The sequence below is a fragment of the Sylvia atricapilla genome, chromosome 3 (genome assembly GCF_009819655.1).
Source record: "Sylvia atricapilla isolate bSylAtr1 chromosome 3, bSylAtr1.pri, whole genome shotgun sequence".
NCBI lineage: Eukaryota > Metazoa > Chordata > Aves > Passeriformes > Sylviidae > Sylvia > Sylvia atricapilla.
Genome location: NC_089142.1, coordinates 91975435 through 91991326, shown reverse-complemented (window position 1 = coordinate 91991326; position 15892 = coordinate 91975435). Strand labels below are relative to the sequence as shown.

At 41.2% G+C, this 15892-nt stretch overlaps 1 protein-coding gene across 2 annotated transcripts in view; it reads right to left on the bottom strand.

Annotated features, from left to right (window-relative positions):
* The window catches only part of RPS6KC1 (ribosomal protein S6 kinase C1), an 86137-nt gene extending 73204 nt beyond the window's left edge, over positions 1-12933 (bottom strand). For both annotated transcript variants that reach the window (XM_066316176.1, XM_066316177.1), the window contains exons 1-3: positions 12811-12933; positions 8236-8271; positions 3809-3929 (exon numbers count right to left, since the gene is read on the bottom strand). In XM_066316176.1, coding sequence (XP_066172273.1) covers positions 3809-3929; positions 8236-8271; positions 12811-12915 — 262 coding nt within the window. In that variant the 5' untranslated portion in view covers positions 12916-12933. The remainder of the gene's footprint in view (positions 1-3808; positions 3930-8235; positions 8272-12810) is intronic.
* Between the last annotated feature and the right edge of the window lie 2959 nt (positions 12934-15892).

The window sequence follows — 15892 nt, the reverse complement described above, 5'->3', positions numbered from 1 at the left end:
TGGCAGTTACTATGTGTAGAATTGCAGTGGAAGGATACACAGTAAAATTCTATGTCCTAAATACAAAAATAATTCTTAAATTGGAGACTCAGATAAGGCTGTTCCTTTCAGCTATGCACCAATCATTTAAAATTCGTTTTTACATTACAGAAAAGTGGAGGTATTCTTCTGTATCTCAGTTTCATTTAAATGTAGTGGGGTTTGTTTTCGTTCAGTTTTAATTTCAAAGCGCTTTTAAATAAATAACTGCATCAAATGTTTCTGTGGATTTCCTTCTCTCACAATGTATATTTCAGTCACTTTTGTTCACTAAATACAATAGAAGAAGGATTTTTTTCAGAAGGGATTTCACTCAATTCTTCCCTTGCTTACAGAGCTAGTGTAAAAACAGTCAATTTGCATTTATGGCAATTTTAAATTATTTAGGATATTAGACACCTATACACTCTTCCACCCTGATTTTCTTTTACCTCTCTCTTTTCTCCCCTATGAATAGCTACCATATCTTCTACCTGAAATTAAATTAAGCTTTGCAAATACCAACTTTGTAAATAATTTGTCCAGTGAGAACTCTACTCTGTAAATCAGATTTAAAATAATCTCAGAATGAAACTAATAGTACATGCTTTATTTTAACCATCATTGTCCATGCTCTGGCATAGCACCAAAACTTACCCCACTTCCAACTTCATCAATAGGCAAAAATAAGATTACATAAAACTTGGGTACAATTTGGCGGATGTGAAATACAATTTAAAGCAGGAATTTCAACCATCTCTGTGCAGAGAACCACAAAATCAACATCAGAATTCAGCTTCAGAGATGCAAGCCAACAAACATGAAACATACTGGATGCTAAAACGTACCAATCTGAGACACACAGAAAAAGTGGGAAAATAGCCTCTAGATGACTGCCCAACACTGCTAAAAAATGCCACACAAAGAAAACCTGCAAAAATCAGCACCAGATGTGCACCAAAAGCCACCAAATACTGTCTGGGTGATAAAACACCCAGATGTACAACATATCCAAACCATGCAAAAACATATATGGCAACAAAAAAAATAGACACAACACATGGAAACTGTAAATACACATAAAGCACACAGTAGAGATGTGGCAAAAAATACCAAACAAGCTCAATCCTAAAAATGCTAAAAATAGGGGGGAGGGGAAAGAAAAAAAGGATGTGGTAGCAGGATGCAAAAGGAAAAAAAAAAAAAGGCTAATCCATGCTGAAGTTTAAAAAGCCACCAAAACATATTTGAAACATATGGCAATAAACAACACTGCAGCAATGCCTAAGAAACAAAAAGTGTTTTTTAAGAAGTGAAAAAAGCTTAGCAAAAAAAAGAGTACATCAGAAATTCATGCCAAAAGGTGCCAAAACATACTGGACACCCAAAATACCACAGCAATAATTTCAAACATATTGAGACAACACTGTAAGAACCAAAACCCACACCAAAAAACACATGGAAAACCCAGACCAGAAACAAGAGCACAGACAAATGCACTTAAAAGATGCAAAACATCCTGGACACGAAACCCATATAACGTGCACAGAGAAACCATAAACACAAACTGAATGCAAATTAAAAAAAAATTATATATAACCACCGAAGTAAACCAACTTGTAACACCGTCAAAAGGCTTTAATAACCCCAAAAGGCCTTAGGCTCTGACAAGCCTGCCCAAAAACACTTCAGAAACTAAAAACCTTGCCAAAAAAGCACAAGGGAAAAAAAAAAGGATCTTGCAGGCACATGCCAAAAAAAAAAAAAAAATCCCAAATTCTCAAAGATTAAAAACCATTAAAATCCCAATGATAAACTGCACATGGTAAATTCATGCTAAAGAGGCCCAGCAAATATACTGGATACACAAAATATTCCACTGGATAACTCATAAAATAACAAAAAATCATACTGTGTACGTATGCAAAAAAACCCACTAAAGAAATCCTGGACAGAAATAACACCACAGCCATGCCCTAGGGACCAAAACCACACCTAAAAACAGTCCAAATCCACACTGGAAACCTTGCCAAAAAAAAAGAGCATGAGCCAAAAAACACCAAACATGCTGGACACTAAACATCACACAAAGTTCGTACAAAAGCAACACAGTCTGGATGCTTATGAAAAAAATAACCCCAAACCAACTTGTAAAATCCATGGAAACAACTTAGTAACCTGAAAAACACCTGACAAACCAACAAGTCCAACAAAAATGCCTTAGAAGCCAAAAAGCCTGACAAAAAGCACACCAAAAACACTATGTGGTAAAACCATCCCAATAAAACTCCGAACACATTGGATACTTAAAACCTGTTAACATTCCCAGTAATTCTCTCTGGTAGATGCACACAAAAAAAACCCAAATTCATGCTGGACACTAAAAAAAAACTATCAAAGGACAGCTCCTAAAACCCAACAAAAAAGCACCACCAAAAACATTCCACAGGGTTAGAAATGCCTCAGAAACACATGCAAAGCACACAGCAAGTGCATGTCAAAAAAACGTCAGGCATGCTGGACTCACTAAAAAAATGCTAAAAACTGCTTAACAACCTGCAGTATACGCATGAAAAAGAAAAAAGCTACACCTAAGAAATGCTGGATCCAGTAAAATAATCCCACATTAAAATACTGCAGCAATGCATTAGGAATCAAACACCCTGCCAAAAGAGCAAAGAATTCACACCAAAAACCTTGCCAAAGACGTGAGTACATGATAGATGTTTACCAAAAAATACCCAACATGCTAGATGCTCACAGCTATGCAAAAAAGCCCAGAACAAAACCAACACGCTACAACCACCACAGACTGGGTGCTTCAGAAAACACAATACACTAAAACAATTAGTAAGTGCCATGGAAATGCCTTAGTAACCCCAAAGCACTTTACAAACCAAAATACTCATCCTAAACCAAACCAAACCAAATGCGCTTGATAGATGCAAGTAAACAAATTTCAAACACTTGTTGGATACTTCAAAAAGAACAACTTTAAAATTCTTGGGGAAAAGGCTAAAAAATTGTTGAAAAATGCTTAAAAATACAGTGCATATTGTGTGATATATATGTACAACAAAAACATAGCACCAGTTTGTGTTGAACACGAAGAACACACACTAAAAAAAGGTGATTTCATAAACAGAACACTGTAAAAAAGGTGTGGTAGGTGGAATTCTATACAGTCACACCACTTCACTGGAAGTCCACCAACACCTCACTCATGAGGACATACACACGAGGATGAAGTTAAGACTTGTAAGAGCTAATTCCTTTTTGTCACATGTTTCTCCTCTAGAGTCACAACTCTCTTGCAGTTATTTGGTGAAATATGTAAAACTGATCTCAAAAGCCTAGCTAGATAAAACTGACAACTGTGATCAAATTCCCATAATAATTTTTTTTCTATAACAGCTATTTAATACTTTAATACAGCTCATCACTAACAATCAGACTGCTCATATGTAAAATATTTGTTTGCTGTTCAAGTGCTGTTCAAAAAGCTAATATACACTTTATACTCCTGAAAAGAGGGAATGTATGTTGCAAAGATACAGAACATATATGTGAATAAATATCTCAGCTACTAGGTGTAACATGGAGACAAGGACATAAATAACTCTTAAGTATCACAAAAATAAAGAAACATACCAAATTATGATACCAGCACACCTACAAGTTAAGTAGTAAAAGCACAGGGACAATTTTCCATCCAGCTACAAAACAAGATGTGTTTATAGATATTGAGTTACCAAAGAATTTCAGTAGGTCAGGAGGAAATTATGCTTACCAAACACTATTGCTTTGGCAAAAGGTGGAAAGAGCTCTGTGTGTCGGCATAGGTTTCTATGAATTTGCCAAAGATCTTTGTGCAGTTTCTTAAAGTCACTGTATCTCTTCCAAACGACTATCTGAAGCAGAGAAACCAGAGAGGGAAGTATTAGTGAGGTTCATTGTTCACATTACATCACACCACAAATCCACCCGTTTCATCACATCAGACCATTAACTCCGGCAAATTTGTTTAATAGAAACATACAATCTGAACTGCCAACTGTAACAAGCATAAAATAATGGTCATTATCTGTCCCCAATCCACATTTTGGTTAACACTACAGTGCATAGAGAAAACTAAATAAAAGCTGGAAGGGGGGCAAAGGCAGCACTGCTCCAGTCACTCTGAGATCCAGACCTACACAGGGAGCCAGTAAGAGAGGAAAAAACGCTGAACAGGAGTGTTGCAGTATCCAACAATCAACAGCACACTGTGCCTGGTATTGTTAAAGAACTGTGCAGCGCAGGTGTGGGGAAGAGACACAACAGCAAAACAGAAAACCAGGGAAGACAAATCAATACAAGCAAGGGATTTTTACGGATGTACATTAAGCACCCAGGACTACAAAACAGCTCCTAAGCTGTGTGTGCAAAGTGTTGATCACATGGAAAGGCAAGCCCCCACCTTAAATGGGTTTTGTAACAAACAAACAAACAAACGTATATTCCTTTTGCAATCTAGACAAAAACTCCATCTTAGGAATATAAAGATGTTATTGCTTCATTTTACCAGCTATTCCTGATCAATCCTTTCCAGAAAGTAGTCATCTCCCAGTCAGGTATCTACCTCATCCTTCCTCCATCCGATTCTTTCCATCCAAGAAAGAAGGAGAACCCAGCAGAAAAATCAAACCAATGAAAGAAGTAAACACTAAAATTTACACTTGACTGCTACTGGATTTGTTATCAGGATGAAAAGATATTAACAAAGATTTTTTTATATCCTGACCTCATTTTTGGTTAGACTCACTAAGCCATCACAATAAACCTCAACACTAATGTAAAGTGATTAAAGTAGAACAGTAGGGAAAAAAAACCAAGGTGAGAGAGTGCATGCATTCAGCAGTGGATTCCATAGGTAAATCAGCCAAATGTCTCAATTAACTTAATACAACTAACCATAACTTTAAGTATTCCACATATTTCTGAATTATTTACCGGGTTGCCTTCTCATGAGCAATCGTAATTGAAAAGACTGAATTGTTTTCTCAAGCAAACCAGATTTAGATCTAAGCAAAAGGTTTAGATTTAGAGCCTTTTTGTGTTTGTGGGTTTGTTTTTTTAATACTGCAATCAGAGGCCTTCTAAGTTTCAGCAGATGCAAGTCCTACCTACAGAACGATGGAGATACAAGGTAAGAGGATTGCTAACACTGGATATGCAAAGCTTTAGTGTGGCAACACTCTACCCACCTACAAATTTAGGCACAGATATTCATAACTTCATTACAGCTGGTACTCAGTGAACTGTAACACACAAGTGAGGAATCTCAAGAAGGCAAACTAGTCATTTTGCTATCAGAAATAATAATTTTTCAATGCTATACTTCTATCTAATCCAATAGCCAGAGAGTAGATGATAAGCACTTCTTGAGCAGTGTGCATATAGAACACAAAATTGCTTAAGATGGTGAATTCTTTAAACATTGAGTTACTGTACTGTCAGTACTTGGAGACAACATGAAAAGCTGCCAGAAAATAAGAGCATGAGATTTCATTCCAGTAAAAAAGCATCATTTTTCACTGCTACAAGTGATCACTCAATAGTCAAGAGGAAAAAAAATAAATACCTCTAAGTAACTTGCATAGCAAAAGCAGTCAAGGTGATCCTAGAACCTTTCAGAAGCTCATGGAAAACATGCCTTTGCATGCATGTGGCCCAGCCAAGGTAGCAAAGTTCCACCTCTAACATTCTCATTAGAAATTAGATTTGGAGGAAGGACACACTGTACTTTGAGGCCCAACGAAGCACAGCAAGTGTATCATAAAACATATGTTAGACTGGTAATGCAATAAGGTGCTTGTCATGGCGAGAGCCAGTAGATCTCTATTAACTCATGCAACTCATCTGTTCCACGATGAATAAGCCCATCTCCGAAATGAAAAGGAAAAATCCCACAGGACTACCCTAGATGCAATTCTCTTACACACCACATTGCCACCATCAGTCCCCAGAAGTAAGGACACTAAAGTTGGGTCCACTGGCCTTTCTGTATCTACTATCTCCACACAAAACTTCACATTGATTTATTTCATTCTTTTGAGAGGGAAGCCTTTACAAGGTTCTCTTCCTCCCTGCCCCAGCAACAACAGCTGGGACTACATTGAGTTCTAGCTGGCTGCAGTGGGAGAGGTGCTGTAGTGAAGACTTGTATCCCAAAGGGCAGCCAAAAGACGGGACAGAAAACTGGCAAGAGGAGTTGAGGTCACAGCACACAGCCTCCTGAGCAGTTGTACATATGTAAAGAATGTACTAACATCACAGCGGTGGCATTAAGAGACACCTGGAAAGGAGGCAGGCACAGATAAGTGGTCCTACATGGATGTGGGAAGCAGGTCACATGAGACAGATCCTAAAGCAACAGGGTAGCTGTGTGCACAAAATTTCTCATTGAATTCCTCATTGAGCATTCTGGAAAACTGAGGTAAATTTATTTTCACTGGGAGCATGTGAGGGGCATATTCTTTTTCTTTCAAAGGCTCCCCACAGTTCTTTTTACTGTAAGAAGCCCTGTAACAGAAAAGCTCTCAGTGTATGGGGGTTTCTGACTACAATTCCCCCTTATGGCAACTACCATCTAGGATATTCCTCGTAATAACCAACTATTCTCAGATAATGCTTATAACAGAATCACCCTGCACCTAACATGCACAATAATTAATATGGTACAATGCAGGGTGGATAAGGGCAACTATCAAGAAGTTCATCTCATATTTATATCCTTTTATTGTCTAGAGCACGTGAAACTCTGCATGGGTAACCTACAGCCACAAATTAAAGCAACAACTAAAAGATATGGTTTTGCTATCGTGTCAAAGCTACTTAACATATATTCATGCAATGCTCTAGCTGAACGACACTTACAATAGCTTTTTCTGATGAATGGACACATCAACAGCTCTTATAAAGTGCTTTTCCTCACAAATGAAGACTAAGGTAATGGCAGAATGTGCTCACGGATAGGTTCAATTCAGGAGTCTCCCTGGAAAAGGTGAACATCAAGCTACAAACTACAGTAATGCAGTTCTAAACTAGATCCATTATGATCTCTGATTCTGATAGATTATTTTAATCTCCTAGAGATTAAAAAAAAAATGCAAAAAACACAAATGCTCATGCTTGCCTGATTCTCAAGATTTCAAAGAAGGATGCAGTAAAGGAGTGTTAGATGAACTGGCCAATTCTCACCTCTGCCAAGCCAGTAATCAGTAGCCCATGTTTGACCACACAAAGATGCAACTGAATTCAGTTACGAGCTCTTCTTTCATCAACTATGCAAGTTCTCCTCAACTGTTGTAAGAGACTGCGCCAGAAACTGAACATATGCATGTATTACACAATGTCTGAAAAGCCATAAGGTTGTGCTTTTAAGGAAAGATTTTGCAGCTACATAGTATAGCAGTAACCACGTCAAGTCATTAGTCCAGAAAAAAAAATCAAGGAGGGGGGGAAAGGTTTCTTAATTTAAAAAATCCACAACGCATGCACACGTGGTGTATTTTTCTCTCTCAAGAAATGACTCCTGTGACAGACCTCTGAAGTATTTAAGAGGCACAAGAATTACTCATAGACTTAGTCATAGACTCCTCAGAAGAAGCAAAGAATAAGTAATTTTAAAATTTATATCACTGGAAAATACTAAGGGAGCCCCAGATAAATAGGCATAATATATATGACTTATAGTGTAATCTCTCTCAATGACTCCTAAACTTCTCCAGTCTCCCTCTTCACTAACAGACAGTAATGGTGTAGACTTTGCAGCGAAGTATTGGTTAAAGAGGAAAGGGTACCTACAGCTGAGAATTAAGACTTGAATTGTGGACTGATCTCTAATTTTACCAGTAGGAGTTAAGTAACCATCAATTTGCCAATTCCAGCCCCGAGAAAAGAGCTTGTAAAGTTATCAAAGCAGTTTTGTCATCAAAAGACACTGTACTCCCTAAGACTTTGTTTCAAGTCACCATTCATCACTAAGGGATGAAATGCATCATGTTACACTAGCTACTGTTTTTAACTATGAAAGGTAAAGACAAATGGAAACATATGAAAATTGTTAGCTCATTTACAATGACAAAACACACAGAAACTGCTAAATTACATCAAAGATGCTTCAAAAGGTGTAGCGTGATACATAAAGACATTTGCACAAGTTTAAACTGTTACCTCCTGGACATCCTCTGGATTTTTTCTTGAAACAATCTGAAAAGCAAAACAAAAATGAAACCACATAAGTCTTTGGATTTTTCAGTTTGGAATTTAAAGAGTAACAAACAATGATTTGTTGCTGAAGAGAAAAATCTGGAAAAAGGCAAACAGCTGCATGGTCCTGTGCACTCGGAAAGTTTTTCATGTACTTTTAGAGAAGTGTCATACCCAAAGACAACACAGCGAGGGATTTCAGCAGCAGTCAGTTGTGATCACACATAAAGACAGTCGTACATTCTAGGATGAGCGGCACAAAAGCCATCTCTCAAAACAAAGCTACATAGAGCACATCTCCTATCATCTTTCCAGTCTCTTCCTATTAATTCATATTAGGGCCACATTATTCTCAATAAGAGGAGCACACTAAGGCTACTTGGCTTAATATAAGCTGCACACAATCCACACATTCAAAAGAATGTGAGGATTTGTATTTAGTAAGACACTATTTCCACTTTACTTACCATCACCAGAGCGCAGACACATCTGATTATCCTTGAGTGTTTGTTTCTCCTTAAAAACTCTTGGCCTAATTAATTATAAATGACTTTGTCCAGGGGAAAATTGCAGTGAAAATCAGGCTTGGCTGCACACCATAAAGAAGCCTGTATTTCGTCAAGATTTTTTTTTTCTTTAAATAAATATTGATCACAAAAGCCTTTGTAATCCAAGTTTTGTACTGGTCTTATAAAAGCAGTAAGAGCATATCCCCACAAACACACAAACCAAATAGACACATCTTTAATTCAGAACCGCAATTATCTTGTGCAAGTCAGTAAATCCTTCATCCTAAAAGCCGAGGCTGTTTAACAAAATAATTAGCCTATTGTTACCTAAAGCAAAATAGGGCATTCCTAATCCAACTGGGACTGTCCTCAGCGACACACCCCGGAATAATTGATGCCCTGAAGAGGTGATGCGTGTCAGGAAGCGCAGGGAGCCCTGAGTACTTTGCACCCCAGAGACACACACACCGTCCCGCCGCACCGCGAGCACCACGCAGCTGCTTCTCTGAGATGGGAGCCATCAAATCCACATTTCCCTCCTGCTGAGTGACAATAGCACAGCTCTCGCATTTCCCACAAACCTAGCTCTCTTCCTCCCTTCCACCTTGCAGGAATCCTTGCCAAAGCCTCCCAGATTTTGTACCATCCATTTACTGCAGCCCAGTCACTCATCTTCTCACACATTTTGGAGGAGATAAGATGGAAAAGAGAAGTGTTTCCTTCTCTAGCAATCTCCCAAAAGACCTGAAACATTTCCTTCACAGCTCTATGTTCTTTTTCTCACCTTGCATACCAAAGTCCTCTTCTTCCAGCGTAGTCTACATTGATAAAACCTTTCTCAACTTTTCCTCACTCTCGAGTAATATAACATTTGGCAACTTTACCAAATGTTAACCTTGGTGGCTGTTCCTCTTTCATTCACTACCAGTTTATAAGTACAATCGGTGAAATAATTCTAACCTCCTTTTCTAATAGCTGGCAAACTTGATGCAAGGAGTCTGTAGAGCTGGGGGAAGAAAATATCACAGGCATGGCTACACATCACAGAGAACACCAAAGGGCAGACACCAACTGCTCTGCTTTGCAGTTCACCTTTAGTTAAAGCCTTGCAACAGTTTTGGCAGCTAGGTAAATTACCAGATGGGCAGAAGGAGACCCAGAGAGATGAGTAATTACCCAGCCAGTTAGTAAGAATCTGGAATAAAACCCAGAGGCCCTGTTTCACACTTGTTCTTATGTTACACCGCCTTCTACATCTCCCAGCCATGCCAACTTTAAGTCAGTATGTAATAATTTATGTGCTGTCCTACTTTGTTCTTCACATCCTTTTCTGAAGGTCAACATCAGAAGAGGTCTGCCCCTTCCATCCAACCTATAGCCAACACAGAGACTTAGAAAGATGACCCAACCCAAAAGCAAATTTTCCATGTACTTTTTTTAATCCTTCCACAAAGATCAATGCAGTCAGCTCCTTCTGCAAATCTGTAACATAAGCAACATTAACCTATTCTCAAAAATATCGTTAGGATACCCACCAATGAGCTAAGCAGTGGGTAATTACTGCACTAGACTCTGAAAACAGAGATCCTACAAGGATGCTCAACATCGAGAAAAGTATTTCAGATCATCCCATTCTTCATCTGACCTGCAGATATCCAACATAATTCATTAGAATTTTAATTATCATTAATAATTGCAATCTTCTAAATTCTCTAAACTTTTATTAGTGGCCTATATTTTCAGGTATTGTTAAAGAACACTGCTCATATCACAACTAGCTAACACCTATCTGTTTCTTAGCACTTGGAAATGGGTATTAAAAAGCTAATATTCATTTAATCTTGCCTGCATTTACAACTATGTAACAGTTTACAAATAAATAACATATATATTCTCTGCTATACAAAAAAACTTTTAAGAAAAAAAGCTGCAATAATGACATACTCCCTTAGCACTCAGAAGAGACTGCATGGGTAGTTATGCCTTAGGCCAGATGTTTAGGACACACTAAACAAGTGCTTTCTTATCCATGATTATTTATCTACTTTACACTGAAACAGAAAGTTCCTTTAAGTTAATTTCACAAATATTCACTTTCAAACTGCACTAAGGAAGCACAAATCTCTACTAACATGAACTGACTACCCTAGATCTCAGCCAGAATGATATTCAACACAATGAGAAGGTCCACCTCACTTTTTCCCTGGCGGTCCCCCAAAGTTGCTGAGCTGATGCTCAGCAAATACAGCTGGAGTGCTCTGATATCAACAATGGAGCCAGATCACCACAGGAGCAGTAGGGAGGAATAAGAGGAAAGAAACAGAAAGGGTACCTGATATGCACAGTGAATCCTTTTAAAATCATTTTATTCAATTTCCCAAATCCTCACTTCAATTACTACACAACAGATTACCACACAGAGCTCTGCTGAAACAAAAGTTATTTATATTTCTGCACTTGTGAGTCCAAAGCATACTTTACTGCAAAAAAAAAAAAAAAAAAAGGAAAGTCACTTAGAGGATTTTAGCTATCAAAACACTGTAAAGAACAAATAATCCCTAGTTAGGCCAGTTGAATTTGGACAGCTCACAGACTGATCAACTCCTTGCTCTCTGCTAAATCAAGGGGACCACCTGATTCTGCACTGCCTCACGTGGAAAGGCACCAGAGCACCTACACTTTTATGGGACAAGGAAAGAGACTGGTAGCCCAAACTGGTTAGCCACAACTTGATTTTGAACAATTCTACGGAAACCAAAACATCACAGAGAAACGTAACTGGCTTTAGCCAATAAGAACAAAGCATCAGAGCAAAACAAGCAGCAGAGGTCTTGGTTCATTCCTATTAGTCCTTATTTCACTGACACAGCTCTTCAGTACACACACACTTGGGCCATCAAGAGCAACTGCAGAAAGATGTACTGTTTTCCTCTCTGCATCTATTTCAGGAAAGGCTTTTTAAATTGCAGCATCACAGGAAAAAGCAACCCTTTTTTTTTTCTCTTCACAAATACTAAGTTGTATTGGACTAAAAAAGCAGCTTAAACATATTTGTCCCATATTTGTGTTTGCTTTTACAAATCATACAAACTAATCATAGGCTAACAACCTGACATTATAATCTCTATATATATACAGAACGCTGTATTCTTTGAATTAAGAGGAGGGTTTTTATAAGCATACCTTGCTCTCACAGGCAGGGTGTCTACAGCTGCAGTAACTACGAGATCACGGTTCATTTAAAGAAACTCTGTCTCTCTGTGACACTTTCTGATGCTCTCCATATACCCCACCGTACCTGTGAGCTAAACTGCCACTCCTCTTGAACCTATCTCCACGTATTTACTTATTCGCCTCCCTTTTTTCGGTTTAATAGGAAAGTGGAAAAGAAAGCGTGGGATTTCCCTAGGAGAACAGACGGAGCTTTCATCACAACCAGCACTACAGCAGCTCTCCCAACATCTGCAGCAGCCTTCCTGCTTCTCGTGCTAGGCCTGGCCGGGCCGGGCGCCCGTGGGCAGGCTCCGGCTCGCTGCGGGCTCCGGCTCGGGGCGCTGCCGGCGTGGGCGGGCACAGCCCCCGCTCTCCGCTGCCACGGCTCCTCCCGAGCGCGCTGCTGCGCTGCCAGCGCCGCCGGCGACCCCACTGCAACCTACCCACCACAGCTGGGCCGAACAACGCGGGCAAAAAAGAGAAGGAGCTGTTTGTCTTTAAGCTACTCTCGCATGCCCTGCAACGCACAGCAAGGAAATTGAGAGTTAATTGCCAAGCGCGTCTGAGGCCATTACAACGTTGCGAGCCTACAAGTTTGCAGGAGGCGACCGGGGCTTGGCTCGGGAGTGGCCGCCGTGTTCCATCTCCCCCCCTCCCTCTCTCCCACCGGTGCCCCTCACAGTGGCTTCCACGTCGCGGCCGGGCACGGCAGCCGCGGGCGCTGTTCCGCTCCCGGCGGCGTTACAGCCCGAAGGCGGGGCAGGCCGGGCGCGGGGAGCCGCGGGGGCCAGGGGCTGGGCGGCGGCCGCCGACTCACCCGCGCCGTGACCTTGTAGACGGTGTGGCCGCGGGGGTGGCGGCGCGGCTCCGTCACGGTGTAGAAGCGGGCCAGGTCGGCGCCGCGCTCCCGCGGGCTCAGCATCCTGCCGCTGCCCCCGCCGCGCCGCCCGGCACAGGCGGAAGCGGCGCCCGGGAACGCCCCGCCCCGCCCGGGCGGTACCGGGGGCCCGGCCCGGGGAGCCCCGCCCGGCCGCCGCGGGATGCCCGGGCGCGGGGATCCCCGGCTCGCGGTCTTTCCCCGAGGCGGAAGGTCCCCGCCGCAGGGATGAGGCCGAGGTGTCACGGCCCAGCCCCGTTCCAGGTGTTCCGCAAGGGCACGGCCGTGGGGATTTACACTTGGCGGGGACTGACCGCCGAGCCCCTCGCTCGCACAGGCGCCCGTGGCCTCTACAAATCCGTGATGAGCCCCTGGAACACCGCTCCCGGCGTCTGTCGTGGGCTATTTTAAGCTATGCTGCCCTAAATCCACAGGCCTGTAACGCAGAAATGACTCACGGATTTTAAAGAGGAATGCTGCCAGAAAGGCAAGTTTGATGGTTATCGAGTCACCATGTCCCCTGTGTTGTGTCTCCTCCAGGTTCTTTAAGCTGCACTTGGACTTGTCCCTGCGGATGGGCTCTTGTGCGTGCACAGGTCTGCAGAACACTTCGGTGTTAGGAAAACCTCCAGGGGTTGAGGGGCATTGCTTCAGTTCAAAGGAGCATAAATTTGTGCCACAGGACATTGTCCTTTTGTAAGATTACCTTCAATTTCTCGTCTGTAGCAGGATCTGGGCCAATGAAGACCTCACACCTCAGATTGTATAAACTGTTTCGATTTTTATTTTTAAACACTATGTTTTCATTCATTTAATTGCAGATGTTAAAAAGCCAGCTTTTCCTTACCAGGTTATTAATATCTCTGCTCTCATGTAGGTTTTTGACATAAAGTATTTGACAATACTTAATTGCATGTCTTTGTGAAAGATGAGAGTCTCTTGTACTGAAGTTCATAGTAAGCAAATGCCTCTCCTTAGAGGAATATTTTCTTAAAGAAGAGGGAAGAAAGAGGATATTGGTTGTTAGAAGCTCGTTTGTCATTCTCACTTATCTTCTGAGAGGGGAAGAATATGTCTTCTATATCTTGTGCTGGTATATAGAACTTAATGGAAATTCTGTAAATTATCAAAAATTTGCAAATTCAAGTACTGGGGGGAGAGGGTCAGTGAGTAACTAAAGAGACAAACACATCAGGCTTAGGAAATGCATGGAACTGAAAACAGCAAGAGGCAGGGCGAGTGTTCATTTGAAGTTTGCCCAGCCCCTGCACATTTCTAGGCATCTGCTGCTAACCACGTTTAGAAAGCAGGAAACTGAGCTCAGTGGACCATTGATCTGAGCCACCGTGGCTGTTCTTATGTGCAGCGCAATCAATCAAAGCATCCCTCGGTGAGTCAGGAGCCTTCATTCACTAGGGAGTTTCAAAAGCTCAAATGACTCATAAAATAATTTGGCCTCTACTTCCAAACCAGGATTTGGAGATACCTTATTCTGCAAAATGTCTTTTCACGTGGTATAGCCAACAAAAAATAGTAATTTGACGGGAATAAAATAATCCACAATTAAGTGTTAACTGGCTTATTAAGACTTCTCTAAGTCAAGGCAGGAAAATCTAGCAACACTGAGATTATAATAGGTTTTTATAGGTTATTAACAGGATATTAATAGGTTAGTCTTTTTCTTCTGTTTTGTCTATTATACAACTTCCATGCTTTTCAGCACATCTTCATTTTCATTAAAACCCAAAGCTTCTGTGATTTCTTTTTTCCCAGCATCACTACTGAGATTACTACTATGTAAAAATCTTTGAAGTGACAGATCAATTTGGGTGTCTCTGTGCAGGTCAAAATACAGAAAATAACTGCATGTTACATGTAGATTCTGCTCCTAGAAATAACAGCAGTTGTTGTTGCTATAGCTATAGCTTACTGTCTTCTGTCCTAGAAATACATCTAAAAGACAAAAATACAATAATTCAGAAAAGAACAAGCTACCAAAACAAGATGGTTTTGAAAATGCAGTTGGGAGATCCTTTATTTCACATTGTTATGGGGCTAGTAGTTTCACTCCTATATGGTGAAGAAACAAAGAGAAAATGGATGGGTATTTTACCTTTAACCAGGAACTTGTGTCCAAGAAATGGAAAGCTCAAAGTGGATCTGACACGTTGCCTCACTAGCGTGCTCATCGCTGGATTATTTCAATTCCAGTCTTCTCTACCACTCCTGGTAAAACTTCAAATGTTATTTAAAGTCACTTTTAATGACAGATATAAAAGGAATGCAGAGAAACAGTGTTTTACTTGATTACAGTTCCTGCACAGCATCTGCACTATTCAGCACTATAATTTTTCATGTGCATTGTGCTACATTTTCCTTACAGTAAACAAGGCCAGCATTTCCCCTGTCCTCAGAAGACCTCAAGAAAGCCTTCTAAGTGCTTATTGAAACAACATCGGCAGAGGCTGAGGATTGTTTCTGCAGCTGGTAAAAGCAACATCGGCAGAGGCTGAGGATTGTTTCTGCAGCTGGTGAGCAGCGGTGGGTCTGTCAGCGGGGTCTGCAGCGTGGGCAGGTCTCCTCAGCAGAGCACCCTCAGCTGCATTTTACAACCTGACAATGCTGGAATACTTGCTTGGGTGAATGGGGTTTGGTTTTCTTCTGCAAACACAAAGCATGGTGCTGCTGCCCTTTGAAATGTACTACGGCACCTTGAAATATACTACAGCTCTTTCTCAGCCCCTTTGACCGTGCAGGAACACACGGTGATCCCAGAGAGAAGACCACGTATGGAAACCATCACAGAATATGCTGAGTTGGAAGGGACCCACAAGGACTCCATCTGACTCCGACCCCTGGCCCAGCACAGGACATCCTCGGGGGGCACATCATGTGCCCGAGAGCGTTGTCCAAATGCCTCTTGAATTGTGCTAGGCCTGGTGCTGTGACCACTGCCCTGGGGAGCCTTTTGTACTGCCTGACCACCCTGTGGGTGGAGACTGTACTGCACGAACACAGAGTT